The sequence below is a fragment of the Argentina silus genome, assembly GCF_951799395.1.
Source record: "Argentina silus genome assembly, chromosome: 13".
Lineage (NCBI taxonomy): Eukaryota > Metazoa > Chordata > Actinopteri > Argentiniformes > Argentinidae > Argentina > Argentina silus.
In genome coordinates, this window is record NC_139667.1 from 18163558 (window position 1) to 18186730 (window position 23173).

The 23173-nt window shown below is 40.7% G+C and overlaps 1 protein-coding gene across 1 annotated transcript; it reads left to right on the forward strand.

Moving 5' to 3' along the window:
* Positions 1 to 5989: 5989 nt before the first annotated feature.
* On the forward strand, positions 5990 to 22994 carry gabrr2a (gamma-aminobutyric acid type A receptor subunit rho2a; the record flags this gene model as incomplete). The annotated part of the gene is made up of 9 exons (XM_083684124.1): positions 5990 to 6114; positions 7076 to 7182; positions 14679 to 14746; positions 17243 to 17466; positions 19472 to 19554; positions 20072 to 20212; positions 20756 to 20908; positions 21404 to 21612; positions 22671 to 22994. 9 exons carry the CDS (start codon positions 5990 to 5992, stop codon positions 22992 to 22994), a joined length of 1434 nt encoding a protein of 477 aa, XP_083540250.1.
* Between the last annotated feature and the right edge of the window lie 179 nt (positions 22995 to 23173).

Sequence of the window (23173 nt, forward strand, 5' to 3'; positions counted from 1 at the left end):
GTATCACATTCTCACGTTTAAAGTTAATCTAAGTCAAAGTTAACATCCCTTATTCCACTTCTGTAAATACAGTATATACCTGTTTAATACCACATTCTATACACACTCTCATAATACTTTATAAGTCTGTTTATAGTGGCTTATATAGTGCCTATAACAACTTATACATAGTTAAAACATCCTTATCCATCACCATGGTGCATTATTAAGACCAAAATGCATTATGCATCATAGTCCCATCATCATGTATTATGCACTTTGGTCTTATCGTGCAACATGGTGATGTGTTATAATTACTTATGAGCTGGCATAAGAGCTTATAGCAATCATAAGGCATTAAAAATGCACTTCTAAGGAATTATATGTGTGTGTTGTGTGTAAGAGGAAGTGGGAGTGCCGTTCCAATACTTAAACGGAGCAGGAGTGGAATGCCCAGATGTCATACAAATATTGGGAAATATTGGAACATGCAAACCAGCCAAATCCAATGGAGAGGCGTCCCATAACTCTTTGCAAAATATGACAAAGCCAGCCATTTGCTCTTATGATAAACCTCCACCTATTTATTAAAGCTATTTATTTTGATAAGTTACGATATAAAGAAAAAAAACGTAAGGTTCGATGTATGGATCATCTGAGTAAAATTCACAAAATATTTACTTTGCCCTGCTGTCAATATGATGCATTTTGCTAATGCTATACCAAGGGTGATGTTCCATACTCCCGAATTGCAGAGCATGGGAGCATGGAGCACAGGAGACCACCATTCGGAATACAGCTAATGCTTCTCAGTATTTTCTTGAAAGATTTTCTCTGTTCTGAAGTTTTCTGTCAATCTTTGTTGCTCTGGGAACCAAACAACTGCTCTGTATGTGTGTGTGTGTGTGTGTGTGTGTGTGTGTGTGTGTGTGTGTGTGTGTGTGTGTGTGTGTGTGTGTGTGTCTGTGTGTCTGTGTCTGTGTGTCTGTGTGAGCAGTAGAAGTGGGCGAATTTCACAGTGGTTTGATCAGGTAAATAAACTCACTGTCCTTAATATAGATCCCTTCCACACCTCCACACCAAAGCAATAATGAAAGTTGACATTTCTCTGATTATTTTCTTTTAGCGAAAGAAAATCATAAAGTAAACTTAAAAGGTTACATGGTTTATTAAGGAGCACTGATTCATTTCATGAGACTTGTATTCACAAGTCATATCTTGCACAAGTCATATGGATAGCGTTTCGTGTAAGTGTCGACTGTGGAATGACAATATGTTTCTGTACACCTCAGAATATATTCTGCTGCTGCTGCCAGCAGTTATATCATCAATTAAGACAAGTAAGCCAGTTCTAGTGGCAGCTATACATTCCCAAATCATAACACCCCCTCCACCATGTTTCACAGATGAGGTGGTATGCTGTAAATCTTGGGCAGATCCTTTTTTCTCAAACTTTTCTCTTGTAATAACTCTGGTACGTTAATATTCGTCTTATCTCTCCACACAAACCTTTTTCCAGACCGCTGCAGGCTTTTAGGGTTCTTTTTAGCAAACTGTAACCTGACCATCCTTTTTGAGGATAACTAGTGGTTGGCACCAAGCAGTGAAGCCTCTGTAGTTGGGCTGGTGACATTTTCTGCGGATGGTAGTCTCTCACATATTCATGCCCACCTCCTGGAGAGTGTTCCTGATCTGTGGGACAGTTGTGACAGTCTGTGGGAAAAGCCAACCCTACTACAGATAAAGAATCACTAGTAGCTATAGCAACATTGAAAATATGATATGACAGACCCAACAACAGACAGCTCTCTATTACACCTTTGCACCTACTCTATAAATACACTCAATACTACTCTAATCTGTCACATTTGAAATGTTAGGCCCTGTTTAACATGACCTGGGTTTAAATAGTACTGTGTCAAAGAGCCATCCCACAGCTGTAGAGTCTAGGGCTTCAGTACTATCCCTTAGAGAGAATAGGAGACAGTTCACAGACAGTTCACATGCAGAGCCCTCGAATACTGTCACAGAGGCCTACACAGAAAGTTGGTTGGTGTTCCATACTAAAACAAGATTTTTTTAAGCTGTGTTCCTCAATGTATTTTTCCGCTGTGGAGCATTGTATGGAGCATTGTATTTTGCGTGGAGCATTGTATTTTGCAAACAATAATGTTAGAAGCTCGCTGTGGATCGAAAAAAAAGATGGTGTTTTATGGTCAGCTTAGAATCACCACAGTAATTTAAAATCTATGATTCAACTGATTCTTATCCTTATTAAAACAGCATCTTTACATCTATGTGGTACATGCAAACTCCATTACAGTGAAGCCTGCATCAGGGCGTAAACACTCAAATGTGTTGTGTAAGGCGTTTATTGCAACAATGGGGGATCCATGTATGAGAAGCAAAGAAAAACATAACCCTGGTTTTGTGATGTTGCTTTATGTAATATGCTGCCCTTTATGTCTCTACTTTATGTGTTTCTCCCTGTGGTGAGAATATGCATAGTTGCGGACCCTGGGGGCATTCAAGGACATCTGGGGACTGCTGTAGCCTCAGAACCATTGTGTGACTGTACATCAGCAGCCCTCATGTATCGCCATGGGCGTCTACAGCACTGGATGTTCTACAGAGACAGAGCTAAATAGAGCCCTCCAGAACAGCAATCAAATCAAATCAAACTTTATTTATATAGCGCATTTCATGCATAGATGCAATACCATGCACTTTACAGGGAGATTAAATAAAAACAACAATACAGGTAGTTTCCCTCCGGTCTGAAAGAATGCATGGATGTAACAGCGATGCTGAATAAACCCCATTTAGTTTCCCCATGGGGTGATGTTACAATACAATACAACAGAACTGAATTGTCCATTAATGCTACTCAACGGAAATTCTTCTCTCTGCATACTTAAGAGTGAGAGCACTTGGAGGTTAAATTCCTTCAAATACCTTCAAATAAATGCAAAGCTGTAAGTAGCAAGACTGATAATGAATCAAATAAGCACTGGATGTTCCAGTGTCATATCAGTATGTGTTCTCTTGTCAGATAGTGTTCCCCCTCTATTAATTGTGGTTTTAAGAGGTATCGAAGGCAATACCTAAGTGTTTTCATTCATTTTAAGAATATTTTAACATGAATTATTTCATTCAGAACATTAATTGATGTTATCACAATTTGTCAATTCAACACCAACATTTCTGACTTGAATGATATAAGATTACAGAGGCAATCAATATTTTGTCATTTGCAAGCATCAGCAATGTCTTATTGATTAATACATGAAAAATATGCATATTTTGCCTGGGAATATCAAAAACATTGTTATAATATTTACTTAATTTAATATTATATAATGTGATGAACAAGGGTATAATATGATTCACAATCATTACCAAAGTAATAATTAATCATAATTGCAAAAGTTATTACATAACTTTTACATAATATTACATAATATTCATGATATCATCAATAAATTAGTCATCATGAAACTGCTTTGGAGGACAAAGTGTCATAAGTGTAAGCCACTATCATTGTTATTCTACAATAATTTTCATTAGATTACTCTTAAAAACACACTTTCTATCAGATCGGGAACACTACCTGACACGACACCGGTAACTTTTCAGCCATACGTTTGAATAATTGTCACCAATTCACACAAGGAGGCGCGCTTCATCATTCGTGGGGGACAACATGTTTATGTACACTCGTTTGGAATTGAGATTGTATTTATGTATTTAACCTTTATTTTATGAGTCCCATTGAGACCAAGGTCTCTTTTACAAGGGAGCCCTGCATACACACAGTTTACAATAATACATAATATACATACAAAATACATAATAATGAGTTGTCTATATTGATACAGACAAAATACGTAATAATAATAACATAATAAAACACAGTCAATAAAAACACATTTTTCAACAAAGAGGTCCTCAATCAAAACTTTACACTGACTAGTGGCACCAGAGCAACCAATTGAAACATTCTCTGCAGATTGCTCCAGCAGTGAAGTGCACCACAACTAAAAGCGGATTTATTTATTCGGTCTATTCCTGTAAAAGAAGCCCACCTTAAATCCTCGCTTTTTAACAAGCTCCTCCGTATGTTTTCTGAACGTCAAGTCTTTGTCAAACCAAATGCCCAGGTATTTATAAGCGGGGACAGGATCAATTGAGGCACCACCTAAAGTACACATGCACAAATCAGATAAATGTTTCTGTGATTTGGTAAATAACATATATTTTGTCTTTCCAGCATTAAGCACCAACCTCAGCCCAACAAATGTTCTCTGCAGGACAGTGAATGTAGCTCAGAAAGAGCCGAGACAATTATGGGGGCAATAGCATATACAACAGTGTCATCGGCATATAGATTACAATTATTTACAGATAATCCAATATTGTTGATGTAAATAGTAAAAAGAACCGGATCAAGAATTGATCCTTGTGGAACACCATTTGTTATGGCCAGATTTGAACCATCAGTTAAGACACACTGCATTCTGTCCGTTCTGTATCTCAAAGGTCTTCACAATTGCTTTCTTTCCTCTTTGCCTCTCTTGTGACCGCTGATCTGAATGTAAATGACAGCTGCACTGGAGAGACCTAGCCTATCCAGATATGTTGCCTATCAGTGTAATAGGCCTTACAGGTATACAATCACAGAGATGCATGAGAGCTGACATTACCTGAGCTAAAGGTTAAAACAATAGACCCTTTCCTGTTAAACAAATGAGATGATGATGATGACGATGACGATGATGATGATGATGAGGATGAGGGCCTGTTGGAAATACATCTAAACAACAACACATGCAAAAGCGTCTTTACACATAAGCTGATCTCACTGCACAGTTAAATTAAATATCTAATTGATGATAGTGTTTATCTTCATGTTTGTTTTTTCCAATTCCATTTGTAATTGGCTTTTTCTATCAATATACATAGTGCATAAAGGGGCTTGGGGAACGCACGCGATGAAGCTAAATTAACCGAAGGGATTTTATCCCGTTTTTTTAATATGGAGAAACTATAGAAACTTTTACATAATATAGCAGCCTTTAGCAGCATTTGGCACGAGTCCAGCTCAGTAGCTGGCTTCGAGTGACAGTGGGAGATCAGGGCGTGGCTAGGGAGAATTGCACCGAAATCCCGGATAAGCTGCGTTTCAGGGGTTGTAGAGTGGGCGTTGAGAGTGGGTGCAAAACGCATCAAAAGAGCGCCGAGCCATCTGCTGCCCTGCGCTCCGGAAGTCGTGGTTCCCCTGGGGCACCCCTCAGCCCCCCCCCCCCCACACACACACACACCCTAGCCCCCCTCCCCCTTAGGGCCCTTATCATTTTGAGGAGAGGAAGGAGGATTGACAGTGAATATCAAATAATGGCAACTGTGCCCGTGTGAAACTTTGGATAGTGTTGCCTGTTTGCAACACATGATGCGTTATAATAAAGTCATTATTCTACTGGTGTTATGCTTATAAGTACGGTTGTATTAATGATGCAAAGAAAGCACATTGAGTGTTGCTGTAATGCTTGCAAACGCCCCCAACATCTCCATCCAAAAGCTCACCAAAACACGAGTAGCCTAGTAGCCTAGTAAACTACTCCTGGAATAACTGGAATTAGGCGAGGATCATCTCTGACTTCTGTACATTAAAAGGTTGTGTTATGAGGTTACATGTGTTTACTAATGCCGTTTTTTTTTTCTTTCTTTCTTTTTTTTTAAGTATGCCATGCGTACATCTGTGGGGGAGCTCTCTCTCTGTTGACCAACCATGTGGCTGCGACCGACTGGGCGCATCGAAACTGCTGAGCAGTTAACCCCTTTGGAGTACTCAATCTGTGGTATTGGAGTCATACAGTACGTCGCTGTTGCAATGACATATGTCATAGCGCCCGTCTTCCAGTGAACAAGAGGATGCGTCGGTGTTTAAAAACATACAGGCATGGATTGAGAGGGGCTTTCGGCTCACTTGTGGAATTTTAAGCGTGCGCGCATGATGCCTTATTTGAGTACACCACTGTTTTTACTTCTCTGTCTTGTCGTTACCGGGGAATGCCGTAAACACGGACATCGAGTACGGAGATGGACAGGGGCGGTGGAGACGCAAAAGCATGGCACGTAAGTAGCGCCAGAATATTGCTTGCCCAGGTGTCACAATTGAGGGGTGTGGGTACCGGTGCGCAAAAGGATACGCATTCGGAAAATGCCAGTGTGTGACATGACAATGCTGGATGTTAACATATCATTGCATCAGCTAATGACATGACAGATATTTATAAACATCCATCATCATCATCATCATCATCATCATCATCATCATCAACATCATCACCACCACCACCACCACCATCATCATCAATGTTTATTATGATACTTTATTTTCATCATGCTTTCGACTAAGTCAGTTATGTTCTGTCAGTTATGTTATGTCAGTTATGATGATGAAAGATGATGATTATGATGATGATGATTATGATTATGATTATCATGGTATGATTGTGAACCTCGAAATTAGACTAGAGATGTTGACATGATTTGTTTACTGTGCAGTCCAAATTGGACATACGGTTCAATTCCTGTCCGTTAAACGAGGACACTGGACAGCGGTGCAAATTTAACATGACCTAGACGGTACAGGGGAGACCCTGCATTCACTTTCTACTCAATGACAGGTTACGACTGGCGTGCGTCCCACACGATGGCTTGGCCACGTGTCCATGGCACGTTTTGTCCATCTGTCAGAAACTGTCAGAGATATCAGGGAGGGCAAAGCGGTGGTGGTGATTAGAACATGTGGTTGTCTGTGCCACCCAATAGGAAGCTAGAAAGCAGTCATCAATGCATCAAACCAACATGTATTTTCCGTTTAGCCTTAAGCTTAAATATTAATAATATACTTTCAGTGCATTCATTAAGTGAAATGTTTTTCACACTACACCAATTAGGCAAGATCTATTCATAAAAAGCCCTTCACACACTCATTTGTTTGTTCTCACTCCAAGAAATGCAGATGTGCCTCTGTCTGATATGAATAATTCCCTCAGTCAGCATTAATTATTGTTGTGTTGTCCTTCCCCAGTTCCTTGGCAAAGAAACCGCCAGATGTGACCAAGAGTAAGAAGCTGAAGACAGAACAGCTGCTGAAAGTAGATGATCATGATTTTACCATGAGGCCGACATTTGGAGGTAGGTGTTTCATTACGAGTTGTCTATATTCATACAGATACAGACATGCATGCATGCACGCACCCACCCACCCACCCACCAACTCACCCATACATACACCCATACACCCCCCCCCCCCCACACACACACACACACTTACTTTCACCTATGAAGACATGGAAAATCTGTACTTAATATTGTCATATGTGTACCATGACAAGTCCTTGTCCTGCCATTGGGTGGTCTCAGTGGTACATTTCCATGTGAACACTCTCAAAGGAATATATCTTAGATTCTCCAGGGATGGTATTTCATTGATCCATCAGCAACTTACTGTAACATGGCAGGTCTATTACACCTGCACTTGAGTAGTTCTGTGTTCCCATTCTGGCATGAATGTCATACTTTTGTAGTAAATTAGATTTGCTGTCTTGAACCTGAGCTTCACTTTATCCCTCAATTTGGTTCCCAAGTCATCCAATTTACTCCATTCACAGTATGTAAGTATCAGAAGGAGAATTCTCCAAGCCGTCTACTTTGTAATCGCATACAGTACACTCAAGTTTGTTATTCAAGCTAACTTTGGCTCTTTCTATAGTGCTGAGTGACGTTTGTGCCATGTCTCATAGATGTGGGCTCAAGCTGTGCAACCTCGAGTTGGTGTTCAGTGCATGAGTGTTTTAAATCTAAGGACTAAGGATTATTGGATTCAGATAAGAACCAGCTCAATTCTACTCTTTGTGCTGCACATAGAAGTTTGCATCCCAGAAATCTACAGAAAACTTCGTGAGACACACAGTCAGTGTTAGAAGTCTCTTTAATGATGTTTGGAGATGCTGTTAAAAATTCGCCTGCACCCGCATTTGAAAAATGAGAAGAAAGAACAAAAGAATGAAACAACTCTTCTTTTGTTTGATGTTCTCTTTTGCAACGTGTTTCTTGTTTGGAGCAGTTGATGAAAGTGTCTATTTTTTGGAGGCTCCTCATGCCTGTGACAGAGATTGTTGCTGCGGGGGATTGGCATAGTGTACAGCAGGGGGTCACAGAGAGAAAGGCTGAAAATAGCCTGAGTACCAACTACCACGAACAGCATCCCAAAACGGAACTAATCAATGGAAACAGAGGCTTATACCGTATGTAATATATTCTCCTCACCACAGTCAGAGTGAATATGCCTGTGGAGTTGCTCTGCAAGACTACAGCGTGCAACTTTTAGCATGCAAATTTCAGTTGAAGCTTCTCCATGTCCAAGCGAGCACTGAATGCCTCGTTAAGATCTCGCCTTGAACTTTAAAGGGCTGTGGTGGGAGGTTTAAAGCAAATGTACTGTACGCATGTCTTGAGGGTGTTAGTTCATTATGGATTGACCCCCCCTCCCACCCGGTGTTACATGGTTGCAGGTCGTCATTGCAGATGCTTCACCCAATGGGACAGCTACAGAAGTCAGAGTGGGCTGGCTAATGCATGGGTCTATTGCATTTAAACCTTCGTAAAATAACACATAAAGCTTATTGCTTATCCATGCAAAAAGGGGAGCACTCCCGGTATAATTTGTGATGTATAGAGTAAGCACTGTTATGATATGTTGACCGGACACGCAACAACAGTGTGTGTGCTTTTCAGAAACGAGATGGCTTAGTGGTGTGAGGGACTTAACGAGGTCAGAGGATCATTGAGGTCTACTCGGGTAGTTTATCTGCAGATTGAATGTCATCAGTAAACCACACGACATTGGCGATAATGATGTTTAGAAGAGAAGAATGCGATTGCATCAAATGTTGTTAAACAATATCTGGATCTAGTGGGCTGCGGATCAAAGCTATTAGATCTAGCCTACTGTGAATGACATAATCTATTCATGAGAACATCAGTTTGATGGTTTTTTTGCTTCAAGCCACCACATCACAGAGAACCTGAAATATCTATTGAACCAACTCTTATCCAATCATTTTCAGGTTTATGGCCAAATGAAATGCTTCCCTACTTCTGTATGCATAGTTAGATATCATTCCTGACTGGCAGGGATGTTGCTCTGTTTACCAAATGCATTTGCCAACTGAAAATGTCACAAACAGTAATAGCTAGTTCCATTAGCTCAAACCACCCATGTGGCGTGCTATCCCATGTGTGACAAGTGTCCTGTGGGACAGAGTGCTATAATAATCACCACAGTTGTTTTTGTTGTGTTTCTTTTAGTAGCTAAAGCTTCAAGCAGTGCTCACTGATGGATGGGTTAGCCCCACAGCCATCTGGAGATGGCTGTGTGGCTGGTGGCTGCTGTAGCATTAGCCTTAGCACTAGTCTAGCCTAGTGTATAGCCATCACTAGCGGACAATGCTAACAATCATGAACAGATTAAACTGGCAGAGGTTCCTCCTGCTAACCGCCTGGATTAGCACATTCACCAATCCTCGGACGTAGGCACCCTGCCGACAGCTGTTAACCACGGATGCCACTCTGTCCCAAACGAGTGACTGCTCACAAGGACATTTTGGTACTCAATGGTACTTACAGACAGCACAGAGAGAAAAAGTCATACAGTATCCTCCTGCTGAACAACATTGTAGATCAATTCCACTTCAGGGAGGTTAGGACTGACATTAAAACCAAATATTGCAATTGGAAAATGTCCAGTTAAAAGGATATGTAGACAAGACTTGGGGGTGCTGCTTGCAAATGCAACCTTCTTAAATTTCTCCCTTGGTTCAGCCAACAGTAGATGCTATACTGTACACTGGCAAAGCATGCTGGTAGCTGAAATATGCCTACTGTACAAAATGCTACAATATGCCTACTGCACAAAACAGCCGTGAACCTTGTATTTATGCAGATTTGCAAAAATAAAGTAAAAGAAATTCAACTACTAAAGCAAGTTGTAGAAATATACCATATAGAATACATATGCCTCAACGGCCGTTACTTTCAGTGAGAATGACGGTTCTATGAAAGTAATTTATTTGCAGAAAGGCTTGTCCTGAGTTGCCTGGCTAATCAGCTTGTGAGGTACATGGCTAATTAGTCTGGGCACTGTCTTTTGAAGCGTGCAATGAAGGAGCTGTGCTTTACTTGGCTTCACACTGGTTGGAATAATATATGTTTGAATTGAACCTATACTAGTGTCTCAGTTTGTGTTGACACTGCACGCCAATTGATTTGGCAGTGAAAGATCTTGTCCCATACAAAAAAGCATTTAAGCGATCACCAATCAGTGTGATTGCTCAACCACTGTGTGCAGTCCCCCTCATCTCACAAGGTAGTAGCTTGCTGAAGTACTGTTTACCAAAAGTTTACAAAAGTTGTCCACTGCAAGCACAGAATGTCATCAGTCCCCAAATCCAATTCGGCTTTAAAATCATCTCAGATTTGAGCTCCATCACTCCACTGTGAGGCAAATAATTTACAAATGGAGAGCATTTAACATGACAGCAACTCGGCCTAGAAGTGTACGCCCTTCAAAATTCCCAAGAACCAAAAGAAAAATAATAAATCAGGTAAAAGCCAACCCAAACATAACATCTAGAGATTTGCAGACCTCCCTTGCTGCATCTCAGGTAACTGTGCATGCTTCCACAATAAGAAGAACATTGAATTAAAATGGCATTCATGGGAGGGTTGCTAGGAAGAAGCCTCTGGTGTCAAAAAAGAACCAAACTGCCGTCTTAACTTTGCCAGAGACCACCTGGACAAGCCTGAAGGTTTCTGGAAATCCGTTCTCTGGACAGATGAGTTAAAAATTTACCTTTTTGGTCACAATCAAAACCATTATGTTTGGTGAAAATCCAACACTGCCTACCACCAAAAGAACCTTATCCCAACAGTCAAGCATGGTGGTGGGAATGTCAAGATCTGAGGCTGCTTTTCCTCCTCTGGACCTGGACAGCTCCACATCATTAAGGGAACCATGAATTCTGAGGTATACCAGGAGATTCTTGAACAGAATGTCAAGCCATCAGTCAAGGAGCTAAAGCTGGGCTGAAAATGGGTCTTCCAACAAGACAATGCATTCAAGCAAATCTACCTAATAATGTCTCAGGAGAAGGAAGATTTGTGTTTTGGATTGACCAAGTCAAAGTTCTGACTTAAATCTGTGAGGAGTTCTGTGAGGAGGAGCGGGCAAAAATCCCTCAAAACAGATGTCAGAGACTGATTAGTGGCTATACGAGACGTTTACTCCAAGTGATCACTGCCACAAGCTATTGACTGAAGAGGTTCACATATTTTTGCACACATGAAATCTGAGTTTTTGTTAAATAAAAAAATAAATTCATCATATTTTGTTTGTGTCTTTTATTTGGAATGTCTTTATTACGAATTGGAGTTTAGATAAAGATTTTATGAGTTCATTTTAATATTTTAAACAAAAATAATGACCAAATTTACTGCAGACAGCTTCTGCTAGCAGTTTTATCCTGATAATCCTGATAATAACATTTTAGCTGCTTTGTACTGTATTGCCACCAGTATATCAGTTTACATTATTAATATGGAAATACAACATATTTTAAAAGAAGAACACTACTATACAGTAAATTGATGCGTACCAGAAATAATTGATCTCCATTATTTCTGGTGGTTTAAACTCGAGGCCAGTTTGGGATTTGGGGCAAACCAAAACAAGGTCAGAACTATGGAATGCACAGTTCAGCTGTGGGTGTTCTGGTCTGATTAAAACTACTGTATTGATTACACCTAGGAGCTCTGTTGTTCAAAATAGCATTCATTTGATATTCAAAAGCCTCAGTAGCAACCCATAGGAAAATGAATCGACCCGCCCAGTAGGGAGTTTTTTCGAACATGTCGCAGCATGTGTTATTGTGAGATGTGAGAATGATATGAGGTGAATGTAAAATTAAGGAGGATCTGAGCGTCTGAGCATGTAGAGATCCCCTAAGAGAGATATCTAGATGCATGTAAATACAAAATAGCTTGTAGGACATGTTGCTGCATGTTAGCAGTAGCATATCTCTAATCTTTAGAGAAACCAGCAGTCAGCTCATAGATTTTCATATTTTTTCTCTGGTTATTGGATGTAATATTTGCATATAATTATCCATGATACACTGTTGATCTATGGAAATTAAAGTGAGTAAGTAGCCAGTGCTTGTGCCTGACGTTCAATTAAAAAGCCTTTATTTCACTGTGTTTCAATCCACTAATGCAAACTGATGCTTGCAAAGCCCTTGTGCTGTAATTGCTTCCACAGAAAAGATAATATGCGTGCATCTTAACTGGGAGAGCCACTTTGATATCTCATCTCTACAGAGATACTTTGATTGATAGAGAGATGACAGAGCGAAACTTGAAGACGTTCCGCATTAAGAATCTGAATCAAAGAAAGACAGCTGGGCAATTGATATCACAACACATGTTCTTTTGAATAGACACGCCAGTAGAGATTTTCTGTAAGAATGTGTTAACCCTCCTGTTATGTTCGATAAGGCTATACACGCTTTATGTTCTGGGTCAAATAGATTTTTTTTCACCTTAAAATAGTCATTACCTCCAAAAAAGTATTTTCCCTTAATTGACTATCAAGTCACATCTTTGATAAAAAAACAACAACAACTAGATTTTTGTCTTTTTTTATTCCATACAGACTACAGTTGTCTTATATTTATCCACACATGTTCATCAATGCAACCATTTTATGCTATAATAGACAGTGTTCATTTGCTCTTGGGATGAACAATTCAGTTGCTGACTGATGCTGTATGTATTTGACATGTGTGATAGCTCCCATCTTGTGGGATCTGGGACCTTTGTATGTTTTCAGCAGGCACTCTTCTCTGACTTTCATGGGGGGATGATGGGGAGTGGGGACCATTCAATGTTTCCATTATTTGACATGAAAACCTCACTTTCAGGCTGTGAGGAAGTTTCCTCTTCATCAGAGGATGAGTCCTAATGATCAGAGTTCACTTGGTCTTGGACATATCTTTCTCAATCTAATGGTCATGGTCAACAAGGCTTTCTAGCACCTCATTGACTGATACTGTTTTGCTCATGTTTCAGGAGAACATGCTGTTCTGTTCTACAGAGAGAGTGAAGGGACCATATCAGTGTGCCCCCCCCCCCGATCTCTTTGTGTGTGTGTGTGTGTGTGTGTGTTTTGTCATTTTTCATATTTTTATTAACATTTAATTGTTTAAGCTGATTACCCCTAAGGTTCATGCTGTAAAAATAACATTTCAGTAATGTCAAATTCTAAAAGTTGTCAATTTGACCCTCAACATAACAGGAGGTTAACTTCATACAGTATGTTTTTCCATATTTGATGGAGGCTATTAAGGATTTTACTGCTTTTTAGAGACAAGTGATTTCCCCCTGTCATTGTGACAGTAAATGTGAATAGTTAATAGCAAAATGTCATATAGATCCCTTCACTGCTCCTGGTCTCAATGGCCCTGAGGAACAGTGACTCTAATCTAGCATTTAGCGTCTCCCCTAATCTCTTTGGATTACAGACCGTATAGATAAGTGATGCAAAGTGGTTCAAATCGTATGTAAATCTTCTCTACAAACCTGTATTATCTGTGTACTTTATGTTGTAGCCCACTCCACCCAACTGGATATGTGATGGGGTCAGACATGTTCTTATCCTCATCTTGAAGGGGTCAGAGGTGATTTGAAAATAGAAAAGCCATGAAAATTGCCATGTCGAATGTCAGGGATGGTAGTCCATAAGTGTACTGTAACCAATGATTGATCCTGGACCTCTAGTGGATTACACAGATGTGCTACAGTGGTGCCCTCTGTGGGCAGACAAGTGTTACTGCAAGGCCATTCAAAGGCGAGAGGCCTTGGTTTTGGGTACTTGCCCTACTTGCATAATTTGGGGTGCACCTTTGACCCCAGACACCAGAAATGGTGGTACACCTCAGCCGTGGAGTGTCTACACTGATCTGAAGTTGTCTCAAGATTAGATTAACTGAGTCACACACTGCGGCTGGTTTGTTAGAGAAAGCTTGCTTTCCCGATACATAAATTCGGCATAGGTCTGATCACCAGATACTCATAATGCCTGGAAACTAGTTTAATTGATCAATGAGCTATATTGTTCCTGTCTTTTTTGCAGACCCAATTCGATCGTAATTTCACATGACTGAACAAAAATACAAGTTCATGTGACAGTGACCATATACACATACTTTTTTTTAAAAACTATTTGTCTGTTATGGCATGTAAGTGATCCACGGGAGTAGGACAGACAGTGCATCAACCAATGACGAGGCAGCGGAAAATCACAGTAACATATAAGTAAAAACGCGCGACTCTCAGTCAAAGTTAAACATTAAAATTGTTCAAGATTGTTTTACTTTGAGTGAGAGTCGTGCTTACTTCCGTGGATATTATTGATCAACCTCTTGGTATCACGCTATGAACCCATAACTAAGAATTGATCGGGCAACTCCACAGAGGCTTGATACATCAATTGTTTCTTTCGAATTCAAATATTTGACTTCTCAAAGTGTCTCAAAGATTACAGCTTTTGTCTGTGGTTATTTTTCGTTTTACAGGCCCCGCTATCCCAGTCGGAGTGGATGTACAGGTGGAAAGCTTGGACAGCATCTCAGAAGTAGATATGGTAAGAAAACTACACAAATCATTCCGCACCAAGTTGTGACGCAAACGCTTCAACCGAGTATTACAACATCATCTTTAATATATTCCATAGCCACACTTAGGTCATGCATCCTCATTGACACATTAGTTGTAATCGTTTGTATAATCGTAATGGATAATAATTGACATTTGGAGAGCATTTGTGCAATTTGAAGATTATTATAATTATGGAATACCCCAACTGCTTGGCCATACATAATGGCCAAGGAGGAAAGAATGAGGGATGATCCATCCTTTAGTTATTGAGGGTGAAATCCTAACTCGAGATCCGCACGCGTAACTCCGACAATTCTGTAAATCTTGCGTTGACGTCAATGGGAAAATTGCGCGATGATTCGATTTAAGATCGAGATCTGGAGTTAAGCAGTATGTTAAAAAGTTTTAACAGGCCCTTAAAGGAGATGTCTCGTTAAGTCGCCATCTTCTATTGACAATAAATGACGATTGGTCGATTTATTTCGTTGCGTCGCCGCCCCATGTGTGTACATAGTTTTGGGATTCCATCCTGACGCCTCGTGTCCACCAGATACCTAACGCGTTTGACATATGTTGTTGTTGCTGCTGAATATCTAGCCGCTCTTGTTCAGTACTCGACGCATATGTTATTCGCCAGGTGTTCATATACTGACATATCACAACACACAGGACATATTCAATTCGAGAGATGTGTCTGCATAGGCAGATATCATATTCACCTGCATATGCCATATTTTTCGTTGGTTCGCACTTTCATTTGTACCCCCACATGGTAAAGCAACGCACATGTTGAAAATATTGAATGCATGCGCTAGGGGACGAGTTGACCTGTTGAAGAAAACATACACCTACTCTGATTTGTCCTTTCCTAGCCTAATATTTTTCCATTACATCATTCTTATGTTATGTGTGTGTTGCAGCATCTATCTTGATGACCTGACCCTTATCTCCTTCGTGTATTAATCCAACGTACCATGGAACTAATGCTTGATTCACCTCTCATTTATCAACAGGCCATCACATTAGTAAATTTCAGATGATTAAAAAACATATTAATTCAATTGATTTGCATATGGAATATCAAATACAATTAGTAAATGTAATCACCCTAAATAAAGAACTGAATAGCTTTATTTACTCGTCTGCTACTGAGCATTATAATGCAACTGTTTTTATAAAAATAATTTCTAACAAAACCCTCCTTTCACACCTTTTAAGGTGTGAACCAAAAATAAACAGTTTTTTATAAAAGAAATTCTCAACAAAACCCTCCTTTCACACCCCTTAAGGGGTAGTTACACAGAACGCACCGCAGCCGAGTGCGACTTCCACAAGGCAGCGTTGCGGACTGCTCCATTGACAATTAATGACTTGTGGTGCATCGCAGAGTTTGACGGATCTGGTGGACACCAGGCGTTAGTGTGGCTTACAGTGTGTTACAGTGTGGGTTACAGGGTTACAGTGTCTGTGTCTCTCTGTAGTGATATACAAGGGTAGAGGAATGAAATCGTCTGCAGTATGCTGAACTTCTTTTCTGTGGCCCTCATGTATTTTGTTATCTTTTCTACCCAAACAGGATTTCACCTCAAAGCGGTGAATTTCCTGAAAGCTTCGTATCTAAAGTAGTACTGCATTTCCTTTGAAGATCCAGGCCCACACCTCTCCTAGACCAGCAAAGTTCTTAATTTAACACATTTTGTTCATTCACATACTGAAAATTGACCTGAAAACATAACATACAATAATTACTCTCTCTTATGGCTGTGCTGCTAGGTTAGGGTTAGGGTTAGAGAAATTAACTACTACTTTGAAGCTTTCGGGTAAGTCATCTGACATCTGTTAGCACAGAGACAAGACTAGATAGCTGCACTTACATGTATAGTGATTGGCATTCATAGCGCTTTGATCAAACTCAAAGTATTTTGACATTGCGTGGGGTTACTTACTCCTTGGTATAACTCAAACGTTTATGACTTCAGCATAGAATAAGATTCACTGTGCATTAATTTACAACTGTTCCCAATTCAGAGTTCAAAGTCTCTTTTGAACTGAAATAAACTCTTTAAAATCACCCCTGAACTGAAAATGAACACATTGTGAGAAATGATGAAGATGACTTGCTTTTATGACTGAAAGAGAAGAATACCTCCAAAATCCGTCCAAAAAAAAAAAAGAAGCCTTTATTTATCACATGGCAAGCACACTAGACCGGCAATCTGCAGCTAACTAGCCTTCATCAGGGTACTGAGTGGCAGTGGCAGTCAAGAAATATATATAGGCTAGACTACACTAACTTCCACACATTTTACGACGTGGACCACCTTCTAACATTTCATCTGAGCCTGACCTTTGAACTGAAATAAAAGCATCTTCAAACACACACATAATGACCTCACATGAAGATTCACCTTTGTACTGAAATGAATGATCCTCCACCATAAGTGTTTCAGAGAATAATCCCCCCCCCACTCCTTTCCAATAGGACTTCACTATGACCCTGTACCTGCGCCACTATTGGAAGGACGAGCGCCTGTCCTTCACGAGCACCACCAATAAGAGTATGACCTTCGACGGGCGTCTGGTGAAGAAGATCTGGGTGCCTGATGTGTTCTTCGTTCACTCCAAGAGGTCCTTCATCCACGATACCACCACAGAAAACATCATGCTGCGGGTGTTTCCTGACGGCCATGTTCTGTACAGCCTCAGGTGGGGCTGTGTGTGTGTGTGTGTGTGTGTGTGTGTGTGTGTGTGTGTGTGTGTGTGTGTGTGTGTGTGTGTGTGTGTGTGTGTGCGTGCGTGCGTGCGTGCGTGCGTGCGTGCGTGCGTGCGTGCGTGCGTGCGTGCGTGCGTGCGTGCGTGCGTGCGTGCGTGCGTGCGTGCGTGCGTGCGTGCGTGCGTGCGTGCGTGCGTGCGTGCGTGCGTGCGTGCGTGCGTGCGTGCGTGCGTGCGTGCGTGCGTGCGTGCGTGCGTGCGTGCGTGCGTGCGTGCGTGCGTGCGTGCGTGCGTGCGTGCGTGCGTGCGTGCGTGCGTGCGTGCGTGCGTACATCTGAACCTTGTCATGTGTCTCCTTTTGCTCAGCAGACACTTGTTTGATTATCAGAAGCATGAGATCGAGGGAGCTTTATTCAGGATCTCTCCCCATTTCTTCATAAACATTTGGTAGTTCCCAGGGTGGGCTCTTTGTTTATCCCCACGAGATGCGCTTATTCTTCCTGTGCTCACTGAGTGTAGCTCACTGGAGATATAGGTGGGTGTCCCTCTTCTGCAGGTTTCCAAGTGGGTCTTCGATCCTTGGTATTTGGTGTGGATAAGTTATCCTCGGCCAAAGAAGAAAATAAAATTTCGATCTGCATCCTCTTGTCAAAATTCAAAGGTGTTGCTGTTCTTATGTCAACGTGACTGATAGCCAAGAAAGTACTGTATGGTGCTGGAGAGGTATAGTAATAATTGCTTGAGAAACGTTTGCACACCTTAGCTTGCTCTAGGTTCTCAGAGTGAATAAATACACTTCGAAAAGGAAAAGACTTGAGCACACTGGCTTTCTTGCTTCTTCACATTTATGTGGAACAATACCAGGTAGCCTGGAGGTTAGAGAGGCCGGCCAGCAATCGGAAGGTTGCTGGTTTGATCCCCGCTCCAGGAGGGAGCCGGATGTGAGTTGGTGACTGGAGGGTTACTGGCATCATATCCAGGTGCAAGGCTCAACTTCACCCCTGACTGCTCCAGGGGTGCTGGAATATGGCTGACAGAGCTCTGTTCTCCCTTGGGAGTGTGCATGTGTGTTGTCTCAGAGGGTGTGTGCAGAAATTACCACATTCCAAGAATTGATTGCATGGCCAATAAACAGTCTTAGTCTTAGTCTAGACGGTCAACAGACCGTCATCAGTTTATTTATTTACCCTGTGAACCTGTGCAAACATTTCTCAAACAATTGTTACAATATGAAAGAAATAACTTGAAATATGCTTTAATTGGGTTATTAATAGTAACAAAGGTTTTGATATTAAAAATAACATTGTTTGTGAAGAATGTGGGATGACACTCAGACATAACTCATTTGCATTTTGTGTTAAAATTAGAAGCATCCTCCTGGCTGGTCATGTTTTTGAAATATATTTTGAACCATATCAAAACTAGGCCAAAAATGTTACCATATTAAGTAGTTGTTTATGGACTATAGGTGTTCAAATGTATCCTCATACTTTCAAATATGAGGAAAATATGTTCATAGTTATTGGAGAAAGTGGCCCCATTTATCCAGCCTGTTGGAAAATTCAATGCTCATTATGCATTTAGAATTCATTAAAAAATCTATATTTAGAGACCAGTGTTGTAATAATCAATCAGCTGTACATAATGTTCTAGACCATGACTGGAGGAACACCAAAAATCTGATGATTATGACAGTTACAGTAGACAACTCAAGCAAATATCAAGAACAAAATGCTATGATGTAATTGTTCTTAACCTCACACATTTTCAAAACAACTGTTCATACTATCTATTGGTTATCATCAGATATTATATAATTGTCCAACTACTTTTTTACCTTTATGGTTTGTAGGATAGTACGGTAACACTTAACTTCCCTAGCATGGGCCTATACAACATACATAGTCATAAGACTGATGTACTGTAAATGGTGTTATAAGGAGTTATAATAACGTTGTAAGTTGATGTCACATCATTATTTTGTGTTCTTATTTGACAGGGTTACAGTAACAGCTGCCTGTAACATGGACTTTAGCCGCTTCCCTCTGGACACCCAAACCTGCTCGCTGGAGCTTGAGAGTTGTGAGTACCCAGAAAGAACCTAATATGGCTGTTGTTGCTGTCATTATTTCTCATGAATTATGGAGTGGATCTAAGCCACGTTATTGTGCGGATCAACATATTAACATTTCCCTGTGGCATGCACATACTGTATCCATAATTTCTCATGCTGAGTGAAAAACTGTGCATACTATGCTGCATACTGAGTGGAACAGCTCAAATCTCATGCAGAAAGGATACCAGCACACAGAGCATTCTACTGACAATTCTCACTTTGAAATAGAATATAATGTTTTGGAGGCGAAAATGATTATGTCCTATCCATCCTTTCTGCATTAGATGTGATACCCATCATGCAGTTGTGTACTTTATTTCATATTTTTGTCTACAGTAGTTATAGTTATATATAGATATACATTATATATAGATATGCAGTATATTGCTCTGCTGTACAGTACATACAAATACAAATGTATTCTTTATTTTCAAATAAATAAATGTATTATTGAATGATCTCATTGTTGGCTGTGCTCCCCAGATGCCTACACGGATGAGGACCTCATGCTTTACTGGAAGAACGGGGATGAGTCTTTGAGTACGGATGACCGCATCTCCCTGTCTCAGTTCCTCATCCAGGAGTTTCACACCACCTCTCGACTGGCCTTTTACAGCAGCACAGGTACACATGCCGAATAACTGGGCAGAACTATGTTGAAAAGGATTTGACTTTTTCTTTTTTTTTGTTAGCTCGAGTCTACCTGGAGTGCCAGATGGGCGGAGTTTGCAATTTTGGTTCTATTGCGCCAGGCAAACTCAATCAAGCACAGCTTAAAGTATTTGAAATGATTTAAAATGCTATTTGATCCAGGTCTGAACTGGGGACATTATCAAAGATACAATCAAATCTGTTGCCCTACAATACAGATAGATACTGTAGGCTAATGTGATGGTAAAATAAAACTAATTCTATCTATTAACTGGCCTAAAGTTGACGGGTTATTGATTAAAAAAAGAGTTTATGAAAGGAAACAACCTTCTTCAGTATCCTATCACAAAATGATATGACTCTTAATTCTAAATTATACTGTAGGTCACAAGTTTAGCTAGATGTATAAATGAACTATGAATTGAATTTGAGGCATGATGATAATAGCCATTCCAAATGGTCATACTGTACAAGAATTGCTGACCCAATCGTCCCAATGTTTTGTTGTTTTTCCAGGTTGGTACAATCGCCTATACATCAACTTTACACTGCGACGCCACATCTTCTTCTTCCTGCTCCAGACATACTTTCCTGCCACCCTGATGGTCATGCTGTCCTGGGTGTCCTTCTGGATCGACCGCAGAGCTGTGCCTGCCCGAGTCTCCCTGGGTATGATTATGGTTGTCCTGTCCACTAGATGACCACAAGTGTTTATTTTAGTTCTGCTAATTCCTCTAAAGCTTTATGTAAAATAGTTCCTTGGACCTCAATGGGACTTCCTGATTAAATAAAGGCTAAATAAGTAAATGAGAAATGATCAGGCTTTATGTGGTTTTGTAGTGATATCACAATGATTTCAAACATGAAAGCCAATTCTGTTGCTTTAAGATATGCATTTTAATTAGTGGTGTTTGATTAAACAAAGAAGAATGGAGATGATTTGAAAATGTGTACATGTACATTATTTAAATACTCAAATCAGCTTATCAGGCTGCTCCTCTCTCCTCTTCCTCCTCCTCCTCCACCTCGACCTCCTCCTTATTTTCCACCTTGTTCTTGTTCTTCTTCTCATTCTTCTTCTTTGTCTTCTTCTTCTTAATCATCATCTTCTCAATCTTCTTCTTCTTCTTCTTCTTCTTATTATTATTATTCTGTGTGGCCCAGGTATCACCACAGTGCTGACCATGTCCACCATCATCACTGGTGTGAACGCCTCCATGCCCAGAGTGTCCTATATCAAAGCCGTGGACATCTACCTATGGGTCAGTTTCGTGTTTGTCTTCCTGTCTGTGCTTGAGTACGCTGCCGTCAACTACCTGTCCACTGCACAGGATCGCCGGGAACGCAAGATGCGAGAAAGGGCTAGGTCACAGGTACAGTAACAATACAGTACCACACCTGTCCAATGGATCTTTCTAAATGTGTGTTTTTCATGTGTTTTCAATCAGTGTTCGAATCTTAAGTAGGCGAGGATAGAGGATGGGAGGAAACAAGAAAACAGATTTGACCATTGTAGATGAAAGAGAGGAGAGGAGATGAGGAAGACATACATCTATGCTGTAGAGTAGTGACCCTAGATCAGGGGTGTCAAAGATCCTCCAATCAGGCCCATTGGGTGATTTGCAGGAAAAAAACAAAACACTTTTTTTCTTTTTCTGTCTATGTTCTATCAGAAAGTATTGCTTCATTTTTTAATCCCTACCACCCCCCTCTCCTGATTGGAGGAGATGACCTACAGCTATATATTGTACTTGGTAAAGTACATGTAATATAAAAAATGAAAAATCTACAGTGTATACAGTGTTCTGTGTAAGTAATGGCACAGTGAAGAATTTTTCTTCTTTTGGCTCAACATTCCAAAAGTTTGGATGATTTCAAATCCAAACCTTTGGAGTGTAGAGCTGAAATAAGAAATAAAATGCTTCAGGGCACTGTATCTGCCTATAGTTTCCTATTATTGCTATAGTATATTGCAATTTGTATAATATAAAATATCAATTATACAATATAAAATATTAATTATATTTTTACTTCCAACCTCCAGATGCACACAATAAGGCATTCGAGTTTGAGTATAGGCATCTGTAATGTTGGTGCCGGTGTGCACAGCAGTGGACATTAGTTTAGTTTTACTAACATATGTAGCATTTTTTCTTGCCCGTCTGAGGTTGCATTTGGTCCAATGCGGTCCGCGACATATTTTTGACACATCTGCTCTAGATCCTGCTCCTGGAGAGCCGCAGTTTAATGAGGTGTGATAGTACTAGGCTGGGACAAAAGCCAAGACATAATGCATCTCTCCAGGAACATGATTGAGGATCATTGCTTTAAAATGTTTAGAATGTGTAGAATCTCCCTCAGTCTTATTTATCCTCTCTTTCTCATTCTCATCCCCCTCTCTCAATTCTCTCTCTTCCCTTCCCTACTGCAGTCGCTGCCCTGCACCTGCGGCATGTCCCAGACCCGGACCATGATAATGGACGGCACCTATAGTGAGGCGGACACCAACAGTCTGGCCGGTTACACCGAGGCCCCCATGGTCTCCGAAGAGGAGCCTGAAGAGATTCCTGAGAAACAGGAGCACATGGTGGTGCACCTGTCGGTGAGCAGTGAATCCACCACCACAAAGAAGAAAGGCATCCGGGCCCTAAACATCATCCAGAACACGCACACCATCGACAAGTATTCAAGGATGTTCTTCCCTGGGTCATATATCCTCTTCAACCTGATCTACTGGTCCGTCTACTGCGGGTAGACTAGTGGGATGGGTGACATACACCCACCAAGGACAGGGGTCAGGGGTCAGAGTCTCGGAGATGTTGTTTGGGCATTTGGCACAACTAACCACGGTTTAGGACCTCTTATTGGATCGCTGATGGCTGTTTATAATGATCGAGAACTTGGACCTATGGTTCGACACATAGTGGTCGACTG